At 41.0% G+C, this 26,787-nt stretch overlaps 1 protein-coding gene across 2 annotated transcripts in view; it reads right to left on the bottom strand.

The window, feature by feature from the left end:
- The window catches only part of LOC140731255 (ral guanine nucleotide dissociation stimulator-like), a 147,771-nt gene that overhangs the window by 98,702 nt on the left and 22,282 nt on the right, over positions 1-26,787 (bottom strand). Inside the window, exon 1 of one of the 2 annotated variants that reach the window (XM_073052802.1) lies at positions 441-613. The exons of the other annotated variant lie outside the window; for it this stretch is intronic. Coding sequence (XP_072908903.1) covers positions 441-524 — 84 coding nt within the window. The 5' untranslated portion in view covers positions 525-613. Of the gene's footprint in view, positions 1-440; positions 614-26,787 lie in introns of those variants that run through there. 2 annotated transcript variants of the gene reach the window in all.

Raw genomic sequence — 26,787 nt, 5'->3', positions numbered from 1 at the left:
ATTCTAGTAATACTGAGTGGGTCAGGCAGCTTCCATGGACCAAGAGCGTGCCAAAGTGGAAATATACTACCTGACCCACTATTTCCTGCATTTCATGTTTCACTTCAGATTTCTGGTATCTGCATTTATTTAGTTTTATGTAAATCCTCATTTGACTGCAAAAATGTGTAAACTACCGCGTGGTCCACCGAAGCGAGCAAGTGTTAAGTAAACTGTTCAGCGCTATTTATTGTAGAGATCAGCTCATTTTTTCCTCGCGAAATCCACACCCTCCCTCACCGATTTGCAGCGATCAGTAAATAAACTCGAAAGGAGGACTGCTCCAAGCCTGCCCGCCTCTCCTCTGTCCCTCACGGGGCAGGTTTGCACTGGGCGGTGCTGCACAGCGGGTGACCAATTTCAAACGAATGCCAAAGGCTACATCTTGGCATCTGACTTACCGCATCGTCCAGCAGGTCAAGCATGCAGACTTTGACGGGCTGTGCGAGGGCTTTTTGAAGATTAAACAACGATTTCGTCTCCATTTCTTCCGTCTCGTGGTATTGTAAACAGTGGACCTTTCACATGCTGTCTCTGCAACACACTCAGATAATGGGGGGGGGGGGCTTGCAGACGTGGACAGACTGGGAAACTCCCCTTTGGTTTTATTTTCTCATCGATATATGACAGGATGCTGTAACAAAGCTTCCTTCCTCCGCAGCCCTCGAGAAATCCTCAGTGGCGAGTATCGCCCTCCCTCACCGTGCGGCAACACGCTCTTGGATTTGCATTTTATTGTCAAGGCACACCAGATGTGAGTCAAACTGTCTGCAGTATACCGCCGCCGTGGAGTCACCACAGCCTCGTCCCTTCATTCCTCTGTAACTCAAAAATCGGATTTTATCAATCCCACTTGTGTAAAATGACGCGTTCCCCGCACGACCACTGCCTGCGAGCATGGCTCTGTAGAAAACACCAGCATTTCTGTGGCGCCTTTCATTGCCTCGTGCCAGTCCAAACAGTGTTAGTATTACTGAAGGGAAATCATTGTCCCAATAAGGGAAAATGGCAGTAAGATCCCATAGACTCTGTTTTGGTTAGTCGATGAGACTAGGGACAAGATTCTGCCAGCTGCTCACACTTTCTTCAGAACAGTGTCATGGGATCTGTTACAATTAACTGACAGTGGGTGGGCCTCACATTCACATCCCAACCTTAAAAATGAACTTCTGGCTGTGTGTGTTGGCACTGGAGTGTGCTCATAAAAGATAAAATCCAGAAATTCCTGGTGTTTTTCCCAGTTCTCTGCTACAGCTTGCAAAAGGGAAAATGGCAGCTGTCTGTTGTGGGTCTTCAGGGCTCCAGTGATCTCCTTTCAGCAGGAACCTGGGGAAGTTCCTCTGGGACTTCAGAGCTGAGCTTTCCCACTCCTTTTCCCTCTTGGTTATAGAGCCACACATATCATTAAGGCCATACACACTCCGTGGCTACTTTATTAGGCATACCTGTACACCTGTTTGTTAATGCAAATATCTGATCAGCCAATCATGCAGCTGCACCTCAATGCATAAAAGCATGCAGACATGGCCAAGAGGTTCAGTTGTTCAGGCCAAACATCATATTGGGGAAGAAATGTGATCTATGTGACTTTGACCGTGGAATGATAGCTGGTGCCAGATAGAGTGGTTTGACTATCTCAGAAACTACTGATTTCTTGGAATTTTCGTGCACAACCATCTCTCGAGTTTACAGAAAATGGTGTAAAACAAAAAAAATCCAGTTAGTTCTCTGGGTGAAAACACCTTGTTAATGAGAGAGGTCAGAAGAGAATAGCCAGACCAGTTCAAACTGAAGAGCATCTCTGAACACACAACACGTTGAACCTTCAAGTGGATGGGCTACAACAGCACAAGACCAGACTTAGTTCTACTGCTGTACCTAATAAAGTGGCTACTGAGTGTAGATCCCTTGGTCTGACTGTGTTAAACTGGTCTCCGTGGATAGACTGTTATTGCTCTTAGTTCTTAAGATGGGTGGAGAAGAGCAGGAAATCAGGTAGGGGTCCTATCTACTAACTACTTACTCCTACCAGAAATAAACAATTAGGTGACAACAAGACTTACTTTCAGGATCTATGGTTCAAAGCAGCATTCCTATTTGCAACTACAATGAAAAACACTAGGTGAAGAGTATAGTTAGGACACTTTTCAATGAGTTTGACTTACACTAAAAAGGTCCACACAGCTAGCTGTCAGACTTGAAGGACAAAGTGAATTGTTACTATGCAGGCATTCAACAGGTTCTCAATCCAGTTTTCGGTTTGTTTCTTCAGAGGCCTGTGTTCATGCTCAGTGGCTTCAAGATTGTCATTTATAAGAGAAGCAGGACATTCTTCTTTGCCTGGGCTGCAAACAAGATTTGACCTTAAGAGTGTTGATCAGCTATCCAGTTTCATGGGCCATCACAACTCAATCCAATTTGTATCAAACCTCCATGTGATGCATGTTTCAGGCAGGAGCTGTGTTATAAACTAATGGTGTTGAGGCCAATTTCAGTCATCAGTTAGGCCACAGCACGTTGCTCATCATACAGCAGAAAATTGAATAAAAAGGTAATACAAGATCACAAGGATCACAGGACAGAATTCAATCCATCATGGCTATGTCTACTCTTTGGAAGAAGAAATAAACAAATGCCAGTTTACCAAATATTCCCCAATATCCCTTATATTTTTCTCCCCTCGAATAGTTCAACACCCAAAACAAAATCCTATATATGTATCAATAATTCCAAACAGAAAATCTGAATTTTCCTTCATGACATTCCAGCTTGCACTGTAGCCTTTTATTCTATAAAACGATTCTGTAAGTGTCTTGAATCAGTTAATTTATTCACAAGGGAAGCTGATTGAGGTTCCAGGAAACCATCAAAATTGCCTTTATTTACAACTAGAATACAATGGCCTACACTGTCAGTAACATTAAGCAGTGTTTCAACTGAACAGTGCTTTTTTTCTTATCTGATGTTATATCTCAATGCATCACCATTCTAGGCATGTTAGTAAGTACAGAGCAGATGCGTAAATGGATTGGTCTTTACAAAAGCTTCAGGGAGATAGATTTTAACCCGTGTCATTAACTTTGGCCAATCGCACACCTAATACACATATTGGCAGGTTTTTTTGTATAACTTTTGCTTTCACTCGAATTAAATAGCATTTCCAATGTTTTCTGTTTTTCGGTTTTAGAAGAAAGAAAAAGAAACAAAATTAAAGTTCCAGAATAACTGCAATATTTGCTTGATTTGACAGTTGCAGGGGAATTAATTCATGTTGATTTACAGCAGACAAAGTCAGGACACACAAAGTACACTGCAGATGCTGTGGTCAAAGCAACACATACAACAAACTGGAGGAACTCAGCAGGTCGGGCAGCATCCGTGGAAACGAACAGTCAACGTTTCAGGCCGAGACCCTTCATCAGGTCACATAGTTTGATGTTTTAAATATGATGTAACACATACATATAGTACTTGGGCATTTTAAAGGACACCACCAGAAAGCTGAGAAATAAAAATACTGGATGATTAACAAGTAGTCTTTGATTAATTTAACCAAGCTAAGGTTCAGACTGGATGTGGATGAGCAGCTGATGGGTACCATAATTCACCCTGACTGCAAGACATTTTCAATCCAGTATTGACAATGTGTCTCCTTGTGTCTTCACTGGATTGGAAAAAAAAGCTCCGATGGTCAGGAGAATTGAAGAGTTTAATCCAGGCAATAGCACAATGGATTGACACAGGCAGTAACTGGTATCAGAGTGGGCTAAGACAAGATGAAGGACTATAGTCAGTGGTCCAAAAGTGCAGGCAATTTATCAGGATTTGTAAAGGGAGTGACTGGTTAACACTTAGTGTACTACAATGCATCTGAAACACTAAATGTGACAGTCCTCCAGGATACTCAGCACTTCCCTAGCCTCTCTCTATTTCTATTTATCTGGCTTGTTGGAATGTGTCTTAGAACATAAGAAACAAGAGCAGGAGTAGGTCATTTCTGCCACTGAATACAATAACAAGAAATCCGATCTACTCCTCAGCTTTTTTTCTCCAGTCCTGCCAAAGGGTTTTGGCCTGAAACATCGACTATATTCTTTTCCATAGATGCTGCCTGGCCTGCTGAGTTCCTCCAGCATTTTGTGTTTGTTGCTCACCTACAATGGTTTGTTTTGTCACCTCCTCAAGAAACCCAATTAGTCTTGTGAGGCATGATCTGCCCCTCACAAAGCCATGCTGACTATCTCTAATAAGATAATGCATCTCCAAATGCTCATAAATCCTGTCCCTAAGAATCCTCTCCAATAGTTTGCTCACCACTGATACAAGTCCCTCTGGTCTATAATCCCCAAGATTATACCCATTATCTTTCTTGTACAATTGAATGACATTTGCCATCCTCCAATCCTTCCAAAGTTCAAACTAAATTTATTATCAGAGTATATATATGTCACCACATACAACCCTGATATTCATTTTCTTGTGGGTATTTACAGTAAATACATAAAAGCACAATAGAATCAATGAAAGACTGCACCCAATAAGACAAACAACCAAGTGCAAAGGACAACAAACTGTACAAACACTAAATGATAAAACACACAAAATAATAATAGTCAATAAATAAGCAATAAATATCAAGAACATGAGATAAAAGTATTATTGAAAGTGAATCCACAGGTTGTGGGAACGGTTCAGTGTTGGGGTGAGCAAAGTTATCCTCTCTGGTTCAAGAGCATGACAGTCGGGGTAATAACTGTTCCTGAAACTGGTGGTGGGGGTCCTGAGGCTCTTGTACCTTCTTCCTGATGGCACAGCAAGAAGGGAGCATGGCCTAGATGGTGAGGGTCCTTGATCATGGATGCTGCTTTCCTGTGACAGTGTTCCATGTAGATGTGCTTACTGGTGGGGAGGGCTTTACCCATGATGGACTGGTCTGTATCCGTTAGTTTTTGTAGGCTTTCCCAGTCAAAAGCATTGGTGTTTCCATACCAAGTTGTAATGCAACCAGTCAATATACTCTCCACCACACATCTACATCTTCATCTACAGAAATTTGTCAAAGTTTTAGAGACATGCTCAGAAAGTAGAGATGCTGCCATGCTTTCTTTGTAATGGCATGTGCTGTGGTCTGGACAGATCCTCTGAAATGATAACACTGAAGAATTTAAAGTTGTTGACCCTCCTCACCTCTGATCCCCAAAGAGAACTGGCTCATGGACCTCTGGTTTCCTCCTACTGAAGTCAATAATCAGCTCCTTGGTCTTGCTGACATTGAGTAAGAGGTTGTTGTTGTGGTGGCAGCACTCAGCCAGGTTGTCAATCTCCCTCCTATTTGCTGATTCACCACCTTTGATTTGGCCAACAACAATGGTGTCATCAGCAAACTTAAAAATGGCATTAGCGCTGTACTTAACCTCACAGTCATAAGTATAGAGTAAGTCGCGCAGGAAGCTAAGCACACAGCCTTTGGTGCCAGTGAGGATGCAAAAATGATCATCAATGCCCCAGCAATTTCTTCTCTCACTTCCCATAGTAACCTGGTTATATCTTATCTGTCCTGGAGGACTTGGATATCTTAATGTTTTTCAGAAGCTCCAATACTACCTCTTTCTTAACCTCAACATGCTACAGCACATTAGTCTATAGGTTGACCTCACATTTGTCAAAGTCCTCTCCCTGGTGAACACTGAAGCATTCATTAAAGTCTTTTCCTTCCTCCTCTGCCTCCCAGCACATTTCCCCCTTTACCCCTGGGCAGTCCTTCTTCATTCTAATCATTCTTCTATTCTTTACATTCATGCAGGATAATTGGGGGTTTTCCATCTTACTTGCCAAAGCCTTCTCGTGTATTTTTTTTCCTAAACATTAAGTACTCTTCTTTTTTCCTCTTAACTAAATGATCAACTCTCTCTTCAACCATGGTTTCTTTACTCTACCATCTTTTCCCTGTTTCAGAGTGACAAATCTATTCAGAAACCCATGCATGTAGTCTCAAAGGAACACCTACATTTCTGCTATGCATTTCCCTGAGAACATCGGTTCACAATTTGTGCTCCTAAGTTCCTGCCGAATACCATTGTAATTAGCCTTCTCCCAATTAAATTACTTCCCACTTCATTTGCTCCTATCCTTGTCCATAGCCATGTTAAATATCTGAAAGTTGTCATTATCTCCAAAATGCTCACCCATCAAAAGTTCTGTCACCTGACCTAGTCACTGGCTAGTGCTAGATCTAGTATGGCCCCTCCTCTAGTCAGCCTGTCCACACAGTGTGTCAGGGATCCTTCCTGGACACACCTACCAAATTGTACCCCATCTACACCTCTTGCATTAAGGAGATGTCAATCAATATTAAAGTAGTTGAAGATACTGTTACGAACTCCGTAACTGAGTCACTTACCAGCAAAGATAGATATGTCTGCTGAAGTCTGATGGTACTATTTTAAAACGTTTTTATTTATAAAGGGGCACAAAAGTAAGGTTAATACAAACATTCAGTTAATATAAGTCGTCACTACTCAATCTACAGCACAGGTATAGTAATAATCAATCAGAAATAAGCTCTATCGTTGTCTAGGGGATAATATTGAGTCCAATTGAAATATAAAGAGTCACTCAGAAGTCTGCAGGCTTTTCCCTTTTGGGAACCGCTGGGGTTTCACGTTGTGGAGAGAGAGAGAGATGGTTGAGAAAGGATAAACACTTGCCCGTTGTCTTTACGGAGCAAATCCTTGGAATCAGGGGAGCAGGCTTCCCCGTTGTTAGTTAAAAGCGGTCTTCCGTTGGTTCCAGCCACAGATTCAAAATTCGGAATCTAACGCACGTGGCTTCCTTCAAAATGGCTTCCCGCTCCCACGGGAATCGGTATCGTGCTTCCTTGGTGTCTCCTTGGTGCGTCTGAGGGTTGTCCCCCCCTCAGACCCTCCTTTATACTTCTTCACGGGATCGCAGGTGTCAATCAGGTTGCAGGTGATGCGATCTCTCTCTCAACCAGCCCACTTTGCCCGAGGGCTTTTCACGTGGTCTCCATGAGACAATAGTCAATGTCGCCTTTTTTTTCATCCCAATGGAAACGCGAACTTCCGCACGTCTCTCTCTTGGGTCATTGACCCCCCCCCCCCTTCACTAGGGCTCTTGCGATTCTCACAAGGGAGGGGGCTGGGATCATAACAATACCCAAAAGAACAAATATGCTATTTGCACCTTTCCAAAATCTGCTTATTTATCTGCTTTCAGTGTCCCAATGGCTATTGGGGGCCTATAGAATTCTCCCATTAGAATGATTGCTCTCTTCCTGTTCCTAATTTCCACACACACCCACTCAGTAGGCAATCTCTCCACGAAGTCCTCCCTTTCTGCAGCTGTGACAAACCATGGTAGAGTTCCAGACCCTCATACTTTTGGAGTGAAGTTTTTTTTCCTCAGCTCTCATCCATTTCTTCAACTAATTAAGTTGACCTTCACTAATCCAACTACCTGTAATCTGGTTCCTTCGATAATCTGGTACTGATTTCAAACTTTCCGTGCAACTGTAATTTCAAATTTCTCAGGCCACCGTATCAATCTGCTGCGCATTGTTTTGGTTGCACTGGATCTGTTCACGTGTTGGTGCACTCGTGTAAGCACAGACAGGCGATTCCTGCTTGTTTTCCTGCATTTATTAACATCATTTGCTCTTTTTAGCCCCAATTATGGCCCCAGTGAGTAAAGGAAATGCATCTGGTGCTGTGAAGCAAAAACACCGCACATTATCCTTCAAAGATAAGGTTGAACTCTTGAAATAACTGGATAGTGGTGTATCAGTGAAAAGCTTGTGCGAGTGTTACAACATTGGCTCTTCCACAGTGTACGATATAAAGAAACAGAAAGAAAAACTGCTACTTTTTTTGCTGATAGTGGCTCAAAGAAACAGATGTGCGTAAGAAAAACAATGAAAGACGGAAGAAGTTCGGAACTAGATAAAGTGCTGATAACATTAATGTTCGTGTAAGTGAAGGTGTTGAACTATCTGGAGGTATGGTGAAGGAACAAGCAAAAGTGTTTCAAGAAGAACTAGGATTAGATTATGAGTGTGACTATAGTGAAGGCTGGCTTCATTGGTTCAAGCAGTGTCATGGCTTACAGTTTCATGCAGTGTGTGGTGAAAAACGTTCATTAGACAAGGAAGCAACAGCAGAGTTCGTTGGTGAGTTCGCCAAGTTAGTCTCCGATGAAAAATTGTCCCAAGCAGGTGTACAGTGCTGATGAGACTGCTCTGTATTGGAGATGTACACCAAGAAGAACACTAACAACAGCAGATGCAGAATCGTCAACAGGGTATAAGGCATCGAGAGATCGTGTGACTTTGCTAGGCTGCTCTAATGCCGCAGGAACCCACAGATGTAAGTTACTGGTCATTGGTAAAAGTTTACGTGATGAAGATGAGGAAGTTGTAGCAGAGAGACTTTCTATTGACAGGCTAATTAAGTTGACAGGTGAATTGCTGAAAGGATTAGAACAAGGATGTTTTATAACTGAGCAAGAAATAATGAGTGTTTATATTCTGCAGGATAAGCTAATCAGAGAGAGACCAAAATATATGAAACAGTTTACCTTGGAAGATATGTTCAAAAAAATTGCTAGAAAAAGTGCAACAGGGGAGCTAACACTTCAAAATCCAGTGCCATCAACTTCTACTCACCCAGATGTGCTGCCACCAACGTCAACAGTTTTTGAAGAAACCGTTGTGCCAGTTTCAGCACCAGTTCCTGAAGCTTCACTCATTTTTCAAGATGAAGATGTTGATGATCCTGACAACCCCACACTTGCAGACACGTAACTTTGCCTGAAGGTATATTAAACGTCTCATTTTAGAAGCAGAAGTGCTCAACTTTTCTGTATAAATTAATTCCTGTACATTTACCGGTACCCTTTATTTTATCTGTGCCTGTACAGTATATTACTTTATTAAAATTTCACTTGATACTCATTTAATATTTCCATTTCATTATTATCTAACTTGCACTGATTTACATGATATTTTAAAGGTATGATGAGGCAGTTAACTATTACTTAATGTGATCCTTCTGTAATTTGGCATTTTCACTAATCCCGCACTCTTCAGGTCCCAATAGTGCCGGATTAGTGAAGGTCAACCTGTAATTTTAATAGAAACACTGACCTCACTTGGGTCCCTTCTGTCCAGGTAGCTCTACATCTACCAGTCACAATTTAAAAACCTCTGTCATCTTCTGTGTCTTCTCTTTAAAGATGTCTCAAGAATGTGAAAGGTGCTAAGTAAGTGCAGGGCTCTCTTTCATGGGGAAGGAGATTCAGCCACCTTCATTTTTCCCTGAAAGGTTTTAACCTCTCACTTTTGAAGTCAATGGCAAATACTCATCTCTACTGTTGGGAAGGTAATGTAAACCCATTGACCTGCAGTTCTGCTCAGGGAAATATATAAAACACGACTTAGTTCTGAGGATTTTCCACCCCCCCCCCGCTAAATAAATACAGCAATCTGAAATATGCTACAGTATTTGGTTTGTTTAAGGGCAAAACATCTACTGTTGAGTGTTACCATCTTGATCTGGATAACAGGCTTAGCTGGGATAGCATAGTATGCCCTGACCCAACACCAAATGTTTTATCAAAATATACATGTGATAGAAAAACCAAACCTGACCCAAGTCCTGATGAGCTTGAATCAGGTAAACAGCGTGTTTTGCATTCACCACTAGCAATTCCTGTTCCATGAAATCATGTGAGAACTACCATATAAGGCCAAGTATTGTGAAAGATGACATATCTGTAACATAAATAAAAGATTAAAAGCTTAGCAATGTGCTTCTTAGTGCTGTCTCTCAAAAACTGAAGAATTAACCTAATTCCACAACTGAGAAATACTGTCCCTTTAAAATGCCATGGATTCCAGTGAAGATTTTTACCACAGATTTTTATCAATGGACAAGCAGATTTAATTCAGTTAACACTTGATTAAAGTAATTGTTCATGACAAATGTCAGCTTGTTCTCTCATTTCCTTATTGTAGACTGATACATTAGAGGTTAAAGGTCCGAAGCATTCTTTAGCTGCTGCTGCTGCAGAAAACACAAATGACTGACCGAAAATGGTATTAAGCTTCTTTTGCAATTTGGAAACCAAGAAACTTTTTCACAAAAATACTTAATTCCTAAAAGCCATGAAAGATAATAGGCTTGATACTTGGATCTGATTCTGAGTTTTGGCTCAGTGGGTTCAACTTTAAAAGCTGTGTACGCGAGTCCTACTCCATGTACTTATGCCCGTCTCTTCTCCTGAATAGATATGACAAACCCACACAAGATCCCTAATCTATGTCCATCCCTCATGGGTTGTGAAGCCTGAAAGTTGATCACTACATGAACATTTGAATATAGAAATTAAAAAACACATTTTGATTCTTCTCAGTTGACATTAAAACCATGGAGAGTCCGAGGCTTTTTCCCAGGGCTGAATTGGCTAGCACGAGAGGATGTACTTTTAAGGTGCTTGGAAGTAGGTACAGAGGAGATGTCAGGGGTAAGTTTTTAAAACGCAGAGAGTGGTGAGTGAGTGGAATGGGCTTCCGACAGCAGCAGTGGAGGCGGAAACGATAGGGTCTTTTTAAAAAAAGAAGGCTATGGGTAAAGCCTAGGTAGTTCTAAGATAGGGACAGCTTTGTGGGCCGAAGGGCCTGTATTGCGCTGCAGGTTTTCTATGTTTCATTGCTGTTAGTGGAAATGTTGCGTGCAGATTGGCTCACCCATTTCCAACGTTACAATATTGACTACTTTGTTTTACAATCAAGTTAACAGTCGCAATGTTAATGGTACCATTATACATATATCAAAACAACATGCTAAACATGTTAAGCAAAGATGTGGCAGATCTTGGTACTTTAGTAGGAGGAACACAACTTAAAGCACAGGAGCTCCATGTTGCGATATTGCCATGAAAACACAGCAAACATCTGACAATCCCCTATAATGCTTTAGAGATTTAAACTTAAAGTACACTTTATGACCTCAGGATGCCCTGAAGCACTTCAGCATCAATGACATATTAAAGTACAGAATGATAAAAATTGCAAAGACAACTTCTCAATCTTCAAAGACAATCAGAACTCACTGACAGCTGGACAGGAATTCACTTCGAGTCTCACCTGAAGACATCATCTGCTACAATGCAGCACTCCCTCAGCACCGGCAGCCTAGATTTTGTGCTGAGGTATTTAAATTGGGACTTGAATGAAATATCTTTAGAAGCTAAAGTGCTAATCTCTGGCTCAAATGCTTGATTTCATCCTAAATCAATGCAGCAACAAAGAAGGCATGACAGTGGCTATACTGCATTAGAAATTTGACAAGATTTGGTATGTCACCAAAATCACTTGAAAATTTCTACAGATATTCCATTCTAATTGGCTGCATTACCATTTGTTATGAAGATGGTGGGGTGGGGTCAGGGCTACTGCACAGGATCAAAGTAAGCTGCAGACAGATGTAAACTTAATCGGTTCCATCATGAGCAGTAGCCTCCGTAGGATCCAGATCATCTACAAGGAGTGACGTCTCAAAAAGGCAGTGTCCATCATTAAGGAACCCCATCACCCAGGCCATGCCTTGTCCTCATTGTTACCATCAGGAAGGAGGTACAGAAGCCTGAAGGCACACAATACGCATTCTCCTTAAACACAGCCATACACTTCCCTGGGACCTCCTACTACAGGACATTCTTCCCTTCAAACAACAAGCTTTAAAAACCAAATGTTACATGCTGAGTGGCCAATGGAAAATAAGGACGACTCCCTAAACAGAATTTTCTGTAATTGGACCTCCAAACTAATGCTGATTGCTGCATTATGCCAGTCCTTCCCAGCAGTTATTTTAACATTTTCCCTCCAACAATGACTAGTCATATCAAGCTGTAACCCTTTGTCAGAATGGAACCCCGAGGATTATTCATCAAGTGTTAGTAAATTAATTGTTTATTGCATTTAACTGAATAACAAGTAAGAGAAAGCAATGAGAAATCTTATCTTCCTCAACAAATTTTACTCATAAGGAACACTGTGAAATCTTCTATCAATCTCTCCAGTTCTGAAACAGTATCTCAAATATAGGAACTTAAATCACTTCTTGTGTTTTCTGCAGAAATCAGCCCGCACACCACTGATGTACTCTAATCATTTACTTCCATTCACCCACCACCAGCCCCGGTTATTATCATTGGTTTTTTTTCCACATTGGCTCATGGTGATGGTCTGGCATCTAATCATTGCTGCCACACTTCCAATTTTGAAACAATAAACAGATCTCCACTCATAAGAGATTAAAATGTTGGCATCTCCAGGTTTCACAAAGGACATGGAAAGTGGGGGCATGAAAGTGCCACCAGATGCAAATTTATTTCCACATCATAGACCATCCTAACTTAGAAATATATCAATGATTCTTCATTATTGCTGGGTCTCTTCAAGATACACAATCAGAAATATTCTGTTCGTTCTACTCATACTTTCCCCAGTTCTCTGTTACTAAAAATCAACTTGCTTTTCTCAATTCCTCAATTTCTTATTTCCATCTTGGGCAGTTTTTTTTTTGGTTTTCATTACTGTAGAAGTGAAACAATTGCTTTTAGCTAGTAACCACTCTTTGGGGAAATCCTTTGATATTTTCCTCATGGATTACTGGCAGATAATAGTAATATCACTATTTTCTAGAACTTGTCCTCAGAGATAGGATTATATGGAAACAATTACAATGAGACGGGTTAATTCAAGAAGTGTATTCATACTTGCAAGCTAGGAAGCTATCTAATGCCAGGTTGGACATGTTGGAAATGCCTGGTGTGACGTACAAGAGGCAGAATGGGAAAAGTACGCTAAAGTGGACTAGATGTTGCAAGATCAAATTAAGCTGCAGAGATGTAAACAGCGCCATCATGGGCACTAGCCTCCATAGTATACAGGACATCTTCAAGGAGTGATGCCATAAAAAGATGGCATCCAACATTAAGGATCCCCATCACCCAGGTCATGCCTTGTTCTCATTTCTACTATCCAGAAATAGCTTCTTCCCCTCTGCCACCTGATTTCCAACTGGACATTGAACCCATGGACACTACTTCACTACTTTTTTACTTCTATTTTTGCACTACTTATTTAATTTAACTAACAGACACACAGACACACACACACACACACACACACACACACACACACACACACACACACACACACACACACACACACACACACACACACACACACACACACACACACAGAGTAATTTGGTTATTTTCTATTATGCATTACAAAGACAAATTTCACGACATATGCCAGTGATATTAAATCAGATTCTGATTCTGACAGTTGTGTAAGTGGTTGAATGAGGTAAAACACGGGTGCAATGGAGACTGGAAAATCAACTTTACAAACAATGAAGAGGATATCCAAAGTACATGGGTGGCCAGGCTGAGCAGTGCAGGGACAAAGACAGGGTCAGATTCACATTCAATGCTCCAGCTGAACACAATACCACATGCTAGAGGAAGACAGTTCTGTAGAAAGTGCGTACTATTATGACTCTCAAGAGGCATAAACTGAGGAGTGAACTGAGGAGCTGTTCCAGTCTTTAGTCTGGAGAAGTTTCACAATGCACGTGCAGGGGAACTATATGTGTGTATAGTGGTCATTTGACACTTGAGTTCAGTATTAAGCACCTCCATGGTGCATCCATTATGTTGAAGAAAATGCTTCCAAGGATGTCATGCCGGGGCAATAGAGCACCTGAAGCAAGCGGAAGGAGAAGTTGAATTTGTTTTTAGGTTATCTTTCCACATGAAAGATAAGCTGAGCAATCAATTTTAGATAAGTAACTGTTTCCGAGTAACATGAAAAAAAATGACACGATTAAACGCCTTTGCTCCTCACATCTGGGGGCAAAAGGTTGCCTCCACAGGACGGTATGTACTGACTGAGGATGAACAGGGAGATCAGACCATGTATAGAAATGTCAGTCTTGCATAACTTTGTAAAGGTGCCAATTAAAGTAAACATTTCACTCTTATCACGTTATAAACACACTCCAAGTAAAAAAAATGGGTCAGGTCTGGTTCACCTTGTTAAGATGTATTCTGGAGTTAGGGTGTACAGCAAATATTAATTTGAACAGCAGCCAGTCTTCTGATTTGAATGTGGTTTGCAGGATGAATTTAAAACGCAGCTCCGAACAATAGTCTTCCTGGAGCTGCAAACTGGGATCGATCGCCTAAGATGTTTGTATATGGAGAGGGGGAGCGGGAGCGGATTAACACTCATTTTGGGTTTCTGAAGTGTTGGAGGTGTCTGAAAATTATATGTAATTCAAAGGAAGTAACGAGGATTCATTGTGACTATAGGATTGTCTTCCTGTTACCTTTGATCTTTAGCGTCTAAAAATGTCATGTAATATTGGATGAGGCAGGCCTCTTCTTCCAAGAGTGTCTTGAATATAATGCCAGCCGCTCATTTTGCTGAAAAGACTTCTATATCCACTAGTTTCAGTTCCCCCCTGGTGATTTTGTTCATCGTCATAACATACTTAACTAGAAAAATGTATCTCACGATGGTGGATACATTTTTTGGGGAATAGATTTTGAGAGAACACACCATCAGAAGCAAAAAAAGTACAGTTTGTCAGACACTGCAATCTCATTGTCCTCAGCAATGATAATAAAGCTCTAACTAAGGTCTCATCACAAATAAAAAGCCACAGTTCACAGCAAGTTAACAGAGCTACTCAAAGGACTGGCAGTGGGATTGCTGGACAATATCATCTCGCTTTCCATACAGCACAGGAAAGACACAGAAAATGGTAAAGGTTGCAGCTAAGAAGATTGTAGTCCAGCACTGGAAACCTCCCCATGATATTTCAAGACTCACTGGCTTCAGAGCTTTTTGGTCATTTCTTACCTGGAACTATCATCAACAAGAATAAATGACGCACGACTAAACACAATCTTAATGTAGACACATTTGATATCTAACTTAAAAGATCTTCTGTTAAAATAGGAATGCTCTGTCTGTGTATGCACTGCTGTTCAGTTGGTTGGTTTGGGGGGGGGGGGGGGGGAGAGAGGGCCGGAGGGGGGAGGGGTGGAGAGACGGGTGGGGATGAGGATGAGGGATGGAGGGGGGATGGTGATGAAGGTTGGGGGGGTGGCTGGGTTAAACAGTCAAAATGTAATCAGCAACTGGTTGTATTGAATGTAATTAGTTGGTGTTGCAATAAAAATTAGTGATGATAAAAAAGAAGATGGTAAAGGTAAAGGATCACTCGCACTCACACTGACTGGGCATGCTAACCTTTCACAACCCAGCAGCTCAAAGGTTGAACAATGCAGGTATACTAGAACTTGACAGAGTGACAGAAAGGTTACTCGAATCATAAGTGCAATAAAAGTGTAGTAAGCAAGAAAACTGAAGGTAGTCAACAACTACCACAAGGGGACTAAAGATCTGCCACCACTTTGCACTGGATCAACAGTGATGTTAAAGCCCAGAACAGACTGACACTAAGTACAGACAGTGATAACTTGATTTACTCCATCACTACACCAAAATCATACTAGCTCACAGCATGGTAGGGCTTCTCATATCAGAGGATCAGAAAGGCTATTGATGCACTGAACAGGCTTGCTTGATAAAAGAAGAGGTGGAGACACCTCCTTCTTTATCTCAAATGCCCTAGAAAATCAGTATACTCCACACCTATACTTCATCCTTAGTAAGTAATGATGCGAAGTAATCATTTAGCACCTCACCTGTATCCTCTGCCTCCAAGTATATATTCCCTCCTTTATCCTCGAGTGATCTTACTCGCTCCCCAATTATCCTTTTGCTCTTGACATATGTATAGAATGCCTTAGCTTCTTTTTACATCTACTTGCCAAAGACTCTTAATGGCCTCTTTTGGCCATACAAGCAGTGTATATGGATTATGTAATGTTAGACCACAAGACAGCAGAATTAGGCCATCTGGCCCATCGAGTCTGCTCTGCCATTCAATCACGGCTGATCCTTTTTTCTATCTCCTCCTCAACCCCAGTTCCCGGCCTTCTCCCTGTAACCTTTGATGCCATGTCCAATCAAGGACCTATCAATCTCTGTCTTAAATGCACCCAACGACCTGGCCTCAACAGCAGCATGTGGCAACAAGTTCACAAATTTTGGCTAAAGAAATTTCTCTGCATCTCTGTTTCAAAAGGATGTCCCTTTATCCTGAGGCTGTGCCCTCTTGTCCTAGATTCTCCCACCATGGGAAAAATCCTTTCCACATTTACTTTGACTAGGCCTTTCAACATTCAAAAGGTTTCAATGAGATCCCCCCCCCCCATCCTTTTGAATTCCAGCAAGTACAGACCCAGAGTCATCAAACATTCCTTGTATGATAACCCTCTCATTCCTGGAATAATCCTTGTGAACATCCTCTGAACCCTTTCCAATGCCAGCACATCTTTTCTAAGATTAGGGACCCAAAACTGTTCACAGTATGCAAAGTGAGATCTCACCAGTGCCTTAAAAAGCCTCAGTATCACATCCTTGCTCTTGTATTCTAGTCCTCTTGAAATGAATGCTAACATTGCATTTGCCTTCCTCACCACTGACTCAACCTGCAATTTAACCTTCAGGGTGTTCTGCACAAGGACTCTCAAGTCCCTCTGCATCTCAGATTCCTGGATTTTCTCCCCATTTAGAAAATAGTCTGCACATTTATTTCTACTACAAAAGTGCATGACCATGCATTTTCCAACATTATATTTCATTTGCCACTTTCTTGCCCATTCTCCTAAACTGTCTAAGTCCTTCTGCATTTTACCTGTTTCCTCAATACTACCTGCCCCTCCGCCAATCTTTGTATCATCTGCAAACTTGGCAACAAAGTCATGTATTCAATCATCTAAATCATTTATATACAGCATAAATAGAAGTGGTCCCAAAACCAACTCCTATGGAACATCACTAGTCACTGGCAGCCAATGAGAAAAGGATCATTTTATTCCCACTCGCTGCTTCCTACCAATCAGCCAATGCTCTAACCATGTTAGTAACTTTCCTGTAATACCATAGGCTCTTAACTTGGTAAGCAGCCTCATGTGTGGCACCTTGTCAAAGGCCTTCTGGAAGTCCAAATACATAACATCCACCGCATCTTCTTTATCTATCCTACTTGTAATCTCCTCAAAGAATTCCAACAGGTTTGTCAGGTAGGATTTTCCCTGAAGGAAACTATGCTGACTTTGTACTATCTTATCCTGTGTCACCAGGTACTCCATCACCTCATCCTTGATAATTGACTCTAACATCTTCCTAACCACTGAGGTCAGGCTAACTGGTCTATGATTTCCTTTCTGCGACCTTCCTCCTTTCTTAAAGAGTGGAGTGAGTGACACTTGCAATTTTCCAGTCCTCTGGCACCATGCCAAAGTCCAATGATTTTTTGAAAAATCATTTCTAATGCCACAATCTCTAATGCTACCTCTTTCAGAACCCTAGGGTACAGCTCCTCTGATCTGGGTGACTTATGTAGCTTTAGGTCTTTCAGTTTTTGAGCACCTTCTCTCTTGTAACAGTAATTGCACCCACTTCTCTTCCTTCACACACTATAACATCAGGCACACTGCTAGTGTCTTCCACAGTGAAGACTGATGCAAAATACTCAGTTCATCAGCCATCTCCTACCACCCCCCACCCGTTATCATTTCTCCTGCCTCATTTTCTAGCAGTCCTATATCCACTCTCATTTCTCATTTATTTTAAAATACACTTGAAAAAACTTTTACTATCCACTTAGATATTATTTTCAAACTTGCTTTCATATTTCATCTTTTCCCTTCTAATAATTTTTTAAGTTGCTCGCTGTAGCTTTTTAAAAACTTCCCAATACTCTATCTTCCCACTAATTTTTGTTCTGTTGTATGCCGTTTCTTTTGCTTTGACCTCCCTTGTCAGCCAGGGTTGTACTATTTTACCATTTGAATATTTCTTCATTTTTGGAATACACATTTCCTGTACCTTCCTCATTTACCCCAAAAACACACGCCACTGCTGCTCTGCTGATATCCCTGTCAGCAGCTCCTTCCAATTTACTTTGGCCAACTCCTCTCTCATACCACTGTAATTTCCCTTACTCCACTGAAATACTGCTACATCAGACTTCACTTTCTCCCTACCAAATTTTAAGTTGAACACAATCATTGTGATCACTGGTTCCTAAGGGCTTTTAAGCTCCCTAATCATCTCCAGTTCATTATATAACACCCAATCCAATATAGCTGATCCCCTAGTAGGCTCAACAACAAACTGCTCTAGAAAGCCATCTCTTAAGCATTCAACAAACTTACTCTCTTGAGATCCATTACCAACCTGATTTGCCCAATCGACCTGCATGTTAAAATCTCCCATGACTACCATAACATTGCCCTTTTGACTTCACCTTTTCTAATTCCTGTTGTAACCTGTAGTCCACCTTCCAGACATTGTTGGGAGGCCTGTATATAACTACCATCAACGTCCTTTTACCCTTGCAGTTTCTTAACTCAACCCACAAGGATTCAACATCTTCTGATCCTATGTCACATCTTTCTACTGATTTGTTGCCATTCTTTACCAGTAGAGCCACAGCACTCCCTCTGTCTACCTTATTATCTCTCCGATATAACGTATAACCTTGGGCATTCAGCTCCCAATTACAATCATCCTTTGGTCACAATTCAGTGACGGCCACAACATCATACCTGGCAATCTGTAATATTGCAACAAGATCATCCACCTTATTTCTTATACTACGTGCATTGAGATACAACACCTTGAGTACCGTATTTGCTATCCTTTCTGACTCTGCATCCCGAATGATTTGATACTCAACCTGTTGGCTGCAACTAAGTTCCATCATCTGTCTGCCCTTCCTGACAATCTGACTGCACACTATCTTTACTTTCTTACCATCAGTCCTTTCCTGAGTCCTTTCACTCCAGTTCCCACCCCCATGTATATTGAGTGTTTATTGATTTTAAAAATGTAGCATATCACTATTGTTATCTGCCAGAAGGCATATTTGATTCCTCCTTGGTAAGTGCAGAAGTATAACTCAAAATGGAGGTTGTAAGACAAAATGGTGTTAGCTTGAAATGAAGGAATGTGATGATCCTGAGGATGTCCACCAAGATAAGAGCAGATTTTCACACGAGAACCTGAGAGCAGAGGCCTGTGCGCTGACAGCCCATAATCATAAAACTACAACTGCTCTGGATGGTGAACAAACGGTGGAAGGGGAAAGAGTGACCAGAGGATGGAAGGATAGGCAGGATTAATATATGCAGAGGACTGTGGAATCCCTTGATGGAGGGTTAACTCATCTGTGGGGAAATGGATTCTGGCACAATGCATCTAACTATGGAGGATGCTAATGACTTGTTTCCTCTTGCTACATAAAGGTAATATTAATATATCAGATGAAAATTAGAATGACGAACCCACAGACTTGTCTGCACAAGTCCAACATACAGTTTTGAGCAGTTATCCCTCTTCAGTAGACTAGGAACAATTGGATGCACCTTGGCACACTGTAGATGAGGGTATTATGACACTTTGATATGTTGCTATGCAAAGAGGGATTTGCCATAGATTGGGGTGGGATGGCCCAGATCCAGGATATAGAATCGGGGACACGTGAACAGATTTAAATAAGGGTGTCCTGTTGTCTATCTTGGTATTGTAAGTGGGTCAAGCTCTTGAGGAAGGATGAAAATACTGAAGCAGATGGGTGATGGAAAGATGAAGTTTGATGACAGAAAGGCTCTGCAGTCTAAAGGAACTACAGGATGATATAGGTAGTGACTCCCAGTTAACCCAGCAGAGAAATGCTTCTGGCCCGTTTGAAGACAAAAGTGGAAAAAGACATGATGGAATGACATTAAATCTGAGCATTCCCAGTCTGATGCTAGAGTGCCTCAGAAGCTATCAAGCACATTTTGATAGTATTCCTTCTTCTCTTTATACATCTTCCTCTTAAATAAAAATTATCTGGTATGCAGAATAATGCTTACACACAGAGATACTGCAGCCAAAATAAGGACAGAGGGGATGATCATTTCTTGCCCATTCTTTTTACCTCCTCCATTCTCCACTTTACTAGTTTTCTGACACTGATTCCTACCAAGTTGTTATCCTCTATAACATTTGGGAAAGAGCTCCAGTGCACAACCTCCAAGTCATCCACGAAACATCCATCAGGAAGAGTCTGGACTTAGGCACAGCTGGAAAACACAGAAGCTGAAGAGCAAAGCCAAGACTGGCTGTCAAGAAGGCTCAATATATGTAGGAAGAACCAAGACTGAGGGAGTAAAGGCTGTAATTTTAGATCATAAGACTTAGGAGCAGAATTAGGCCATTCAGCCTATGTCTGCTCCATTATTCCATTATGGCTGATTTATTTTCCCTCTGGTCCTAGACTTTCCCACTATAGGAAACAAAGTTTCCACATTCCACTCTATCCAGACCTTTCAATATTCACTAGGTTTCAATGAGATCCCGCCCCTTGTTCTTCTAAACCAGCAAATACAGGTCCAGAGCCATCAAACAGTCCTCTTATGTTAACCCTTGAATTTCTGGGATCATTCCTGTGAACCTCCTTGGGACTTTCTCCAATACTAGCATAACTTTTTTTTAGATAAGTGGACCAAAACTACTCACAATACTTCAAGTGCAGTCTGACCAATGTCTTATAAAGCCTCAGCATTATATCCTTGCTTTTGTATTCTAACCTTCTTGAAATAAATGCTAACATTGCATTTACCTTCCTTACCACCAACTCATCCTGCAAGTTAACCTTAGGGAATACTGCATGAGAACACCCAAGTCCATCTGCACCTCTGATTTTTTAATTTTCTCCCTATTTACAAAATAGTCCATACCTTTGTTCTTTCTGCCAAAGTACATGACCATGTACTCCCTACATTATATTCCATCTGCCACTTTTTGCCCATTTCCCCAATCTGTCTAAGTCCTTCTGCAGACGCCTTGCTTCCTCAACACTACCTGCCCTCCATCTATCCTCATATCATCTGCAAACTTGGTCACAAAGCCAAGTTTGAGTGGTTCAGAAGTAGGAAGTTGCCCTTAAAATCTTCTGACAAGAACACACTGTACTAAAAGGCAGTAAGAGAAGAGGGAGAAGAAAGGACACGTACTTGTCAAGTACTGCTGATTGCAACAGCAAGTTGTCATACCTTCCCAAAGGATCAGATCTAAACTTGGAGGAAATTTACAGTGGGATGTAAAATATTATGAGACAGAGAATGACACTAAGAACTGAGTAAATGCAGCCAAGAATAATTTTGATCTGGCAAACTGTCAGAGATGTCCCTTGGGTTAGCAAAGTCAAGACACTCCAAACATTAATGCTAAACTCACAGATATTCTGACTTACATTGAAACTCCAAATACTGACGTAACACAACAGAAGACAGTGTTCTTCCTGCACTTTGTTTTTATTACTATACTAGGACACATATATGGAATCCATCCCCCCTAAAGTCACTGACTGTGCATTTCTGTCAGAAGACAAACATCTAGATCAGTAGTTTTATACTAACATCAAAAGGAAGTCTTGGTTCCAGCCCCAACAAACACCTCATAAGGAATTAGAACTGTCCAGATCCTAAAGGTGAGGACAACGGTTATAACTGTTGGCTGGGGATAGTGAGGGTTAAATTCTCAACTCTTCAGGCCTTTACTAAACAGGAACAATATCATTTGGTACAGAATCTCTCAGTAAGATTATTGTCTGTAGATTCCTGGCTAATATCATACAAGCTATAATATCATACTCGTCCTATCACTGAACTGTTCCTCCCAACATACAGACTCACTTTCAATTAACTCTTCATCTCATGTTCTCGATATTTATTGTTTATTTATCATTATTATTTATTTTTGTATTTGCACAGATGTCTTTTGGTCATTGGTTGCTTGCCTAGCCTGTTGGATGCAGTCTTTCATTGAATCTACTGTGGTTCTTGTATTACTGTGAATGCCAGCAAGAAAATGAATCTTAGTGTTATATATGGTGACTTTGGTAGTTAATTCCTTTGAACTTATATTGTTTCTGTTTGTGGAAGTTTCCTATGTGTCTGAAGGCAGCCATGCTTTCTTTTTCATAAAGTATTTCTCTCAATGTAAACAATGTTCTGATAACTAGAGGTCAAGTAAACATGACAAGGTCAAAGTCCTACAGAAACATGGCTGGAATGAGTGCATTTCTAGGTCTGCAGGTACTAGGAAGCAATGACAGGAGGTAGTGCCAGCTTTAACCCCCACTGTAATCTCCAAGAAGCTGCAGGTAGCTATCAAACTATATCTTCAGAATATTGAAACAATGAGTTTTCCAAATGCTGTCATGGACTGTCAATCATTCTGTCAGGTTTGGCAACTCAGGATTCACGGAGAACACCTAACACATACTAATACACAGCTCTCACAAAGTTCACAGTCAGTTAGCAAGTTGTTATTAACTTCATAGAAAAAGATACACAACTACTCAGGTATAAAACTAAAACAAAACATTATCATCACCATCCAAACCTGAAGAATACCAGGATTTTTGTTTTAACTGCAAGCTGATCCAAGACAAATAGGTCAAGCTTGCATTAAGCATCTGAGCTTCAGAACTATCAACCTCCAGTAAAGGAGGGTTCATTTTTCCAAAAATACTCTGGTGAAGAACAGATAGCCTTCCCCTGCATTGTTTGCTTGTTCTTTGAACACTTCCATTCCAACTAGGTTTCCAAATATTTTCTCTTTCTTTAAGAGAATGGATGATTTAGTTCCAGTCTGGTTTAGTGGGATGTGAAATGGCTCATGAGGGTAGTGTGTGGACTATCCATTTCCCAATGATGAGGCAAAAAGTGGCTGATATTGGGAGTGGTTTCTGAGGTGATGCACTTTTTCCACTGAAATGTAGGCCTTCTGCATGTACCTGATGGATGATATCAGGGGTCTTTGATCACATCCTTGAACCTTTTCCTCACTGCACTGACAATTTTTCCTAATGATGGAATTTCGAAGAACGCCCATTTCTGGAATTTGGTGTCAAGCACACGAATGATGTGGTCTGACCACCAAAATATGATTTAATGTAACAGGAGCTCCAATGCTACAGAGAGTGCCCTGTGACCATTGTGACATTTTTTGGCTTTTAACTCCAGGTCCCCATTTTGTGGGTGTTAATATTTGATTTAAAATAAATAAACTGATTTAAAATAAGTATTATCCATGAGGTCCAGCTCCAGAAGTACCTATTGACTAAAAAGGCCTCCAGTGAACCAACAGGTACTGCTTACTTCTATTCCATTTGTACCTGGACACAAAATCTAACTGGAAAAGGAGCAAATAAAAAAAGGAGCCTGGAGAATCCCCTGAACTGCCCACTATCTGTATCTGTGAATGGCCACTTTGCCCAGGCCCACAAGCAGATGCACAAAGTGTAAGCTCAAAGTAAATCAACCTGCACCCATCCTTCTATGTCAGGAATGGGACCCGTTCTTGGGATGTCACGACTGGCTGCTATCTGACAAGCCAAGGGCCCGGCCTAAGAGCTTGGCTCACCTTTGGAGGCCTAGGATCTAGGGACTGTGGATGCGGGCAGATGAAAGGTCAGTGTCCCATACCATTGTGTTGTGGGAGCTGGAAGATCTTTGGCTGTGTGCCCACAGACCCAAGATCTTTGGGCATAGAGCTCAGAAAAAGCAACACAATGGACTTCTAACATTGTAAACCGGCAAGTTGTTTGTTATGTCTCCCCTCTCGCTGTGAAAAGGAGACATCTCTTTCTCCCTTATTAGGGAGAGAGGGAGAGAGCCTGTGGTATGTCAAATACCGGGTGAACGTAGTCTTTGGAGTAACGCAAGTCTGTTGCTTTTGCTTTGCTCACACTTAAGTGTTTGGTGGCGGGTGCTGATGCTTTTTTTTGCCGGTGGGGAGAAGAAGGATTGTTGCTTATGTGTGGGAGGAGGGAAAGCTGGTGGGGGGTACTTTAGGGTTCATTCTTTGGGGCATTCCTCTGTTTTTGTGGATAGTTGTGAAGAAAAAGCATTTTGGGATGTATATTGTTTACATTTCATTGATATTAAATGTACCTTTGAAACCTTTGAAGATCAGAAGCGTGGGGCTAAAGTGAATCAGAACATGAGGAGCAGCTTCTTCTAATGTTCAGGCAAGAGGTATGACAGCTCTCATTCCATATACGCAAGTAGAAATAGCAGATGGCCTGAGAGCCCATGAACTAGTTTTAAAACTTATTGCATAGGATCACTCTGTGCAGCATTCTGCAAATCCGTTCATTGAATTTTGAGGATTTTGTGGAAATAGTGTTGCTGTATATTTCTGCTATAAAGAGTGAAGTGTTGAAGGCTGTTAAGTTTCAGAAGCATATTGGAGGGCCAGAACCACTGCCGCTCCATGGACTATGTTTACACACAGTTACACAACTACCTCTACGTGTCAATGTCCTGAGAGCCAACAGCACCACATGCCAATGGGTCTTCGTGATGCTCTTCATTCTCAGTCTGGATGTGATCTGAGAATAGCTGTGTCAGGAGCAGGGAGAAGTTTGTGTGTTCCATTCCAATTCATCCCAAAATCCTTGGGCACAATATTACTCTTTGTAATTGATAGAATTATGGTGTTCCTGTGTGCCATTTGTATTTTATTGCTGCTAGGTCTTCCCAATCGGGGTGATTTATTTCAGGCTAATCCAGAACAGACCAGATTGGGACCACAGTCGCAGAAGAGAAATGGCAGCATTCACATTTGCCAATTGTCCTTCGCAAAGTTCCACCACAGTGAGACAGAAGAGCTACAAATAATGCCTGAATCAGGCTCTTGAATGGGAACATATGTCGTGCTACTTTCAATGCTACTCTATGGAAGAGCACAATAAACACTCTTAAATTCACTCAATGAGGTGGATTTATATGCTGAAAGTCAAAGATTTGCCTTCAACATTGAGTTCAATAATTTCATATTTTGATTATGTTCAACATCTTGATCCACTCTCCTTTGTTCCACTATCTGCCCTGTCTTCAGCTTGTTTTTAAATTTACTTTAATTCCTCAGTCTTGTATCTACTTATCACAAATCTTCCTGCAATTATTTTCTCTCCTCCCGCAACACACCCTGCCTCTTTATTTATTTAAAACCAGCTGCATCACTATCTTCTAATTATATCACAATCAGATGGGAAATGTGCTTTCATCTTGAATACTGACTGTTTTGCTCACAGCATATTGCAGGAGACATAGCTGGTCTTCATTACTCTACCCACATACCCTGCCCCCCTGTCATGTCAGGGCAGGAATTTTTAACCCAAATGAAGTCTTTAAAACCATAATGCTAATCTCATGTGTACGCATCTATTAAGAGAAGAAATAAACTGTGGAAAATCAAAAGGAAGAATCATCTGTTAACAAACATTCTGTACACTCAAATGTAACTAGATCCAAATCAATGACAATCTGCAAATATATAGTACCTTTAAAGTAGTAAAATATCCCAAAGTGCTTCACAAGTTTAAAAGAAATTGACACTGACCATTAAAAGTAGACATTAAGGCTGTTGATCAAAGACTTTGGCAGAGGTAGTGTGGACATGCAAGTTATTTGTACATGATGTAATGACAATTTTCCATATAAGCATGCATTAATTGATATTAGTCTGCAATAAAATTACAGCCATATACAGTCATGTGTCTCCAGAGGTGGTTGGAGATAATACATACCAGAACTATAAGTCTGTTTCTCAGTTCACTCTAACTATGTTGCAAGTGGTGACAACAATGTCAAAGCTATGTGTATTAGTTCTTTTGGGAAAGAAATATTAAGAATATATATTTTTTCAGTTTTCTATTCAAGTTTTGAATAAATAGTCATGATTCTGAAATATTAGTTCGGTTTCTCTTTCCACAGATGTCACCAGACTTGCTGTATTTCCAGTATTTTTGGTTTTGCCTTTGAACCTGTTATTGCTATGCACATACAAGTAAAACACTGTCCATAAAAAGAAAGCCATGTGGTGTACGTGTGTGACAGATTCAGCCACATTGGTTGTTGTTTGTCAGCATTATGTTCTGAAGTCCCTGGTATCTCCTCGAAATGTTAATAGTACACAGCAGCAGTGCTCCCAGAACTGTGGAATGAAGTGATTAACTGAAACCAAGAATTGTTCCCATCCCGATATCTGAGGATCTAGGACAGAGATGTCTTAAAGTGAAGTTACAATTTCCTGAGACCACGTACAGGGGCTTTGGGAATTGTGCAGTCAGCAGATAAAAGTAAAGACATTATACAAATGGCATTGCTCATTGGATAGTTGACTGGGACCAGAAAATGCTGAATTTCAAACAGGAGCTCAAAGTGGAGCCTTCTTTCACTCTCACTACCATCTGACTATATTTGTGTTGAGACAACTTTCTGAAAATTGCCAATTCCAGAGATCCTCACCACAGCAATTCCTCTAACTTTGTGTGAGCCCACTTGTTACTCAGCACTGTGCGTTCAAATCCTACTTTAGATAGAAACATAACCTACAGAACAATACAGGCTCTTCAGCCCACAATGCTGTGCTGACTATGTACTTACTTTAGAAATTACCTAGGGTTACCTATAGCCCTCTATTTTTCTAAGCTCCATGTACCAGATATTAGGACACAT

Source organism: Hemitrygon akajei, chromosome 7, assembly GCF_048418815.1.
Source record: "Hemitrygon akajei chromosome 7, sHemAka1.3, whole genome shotgun sequence".
Taxonomy (NCBI): Eukaryota; Metazoa; Chordata; class Chondrichthyes; order Myliobatiformes; family Dasyatidae; genus Hemitrygon; species Hemitrygon akajei.
This window is presented reverse-complemented; position numbering and strand designations above follow the sequence as displayed.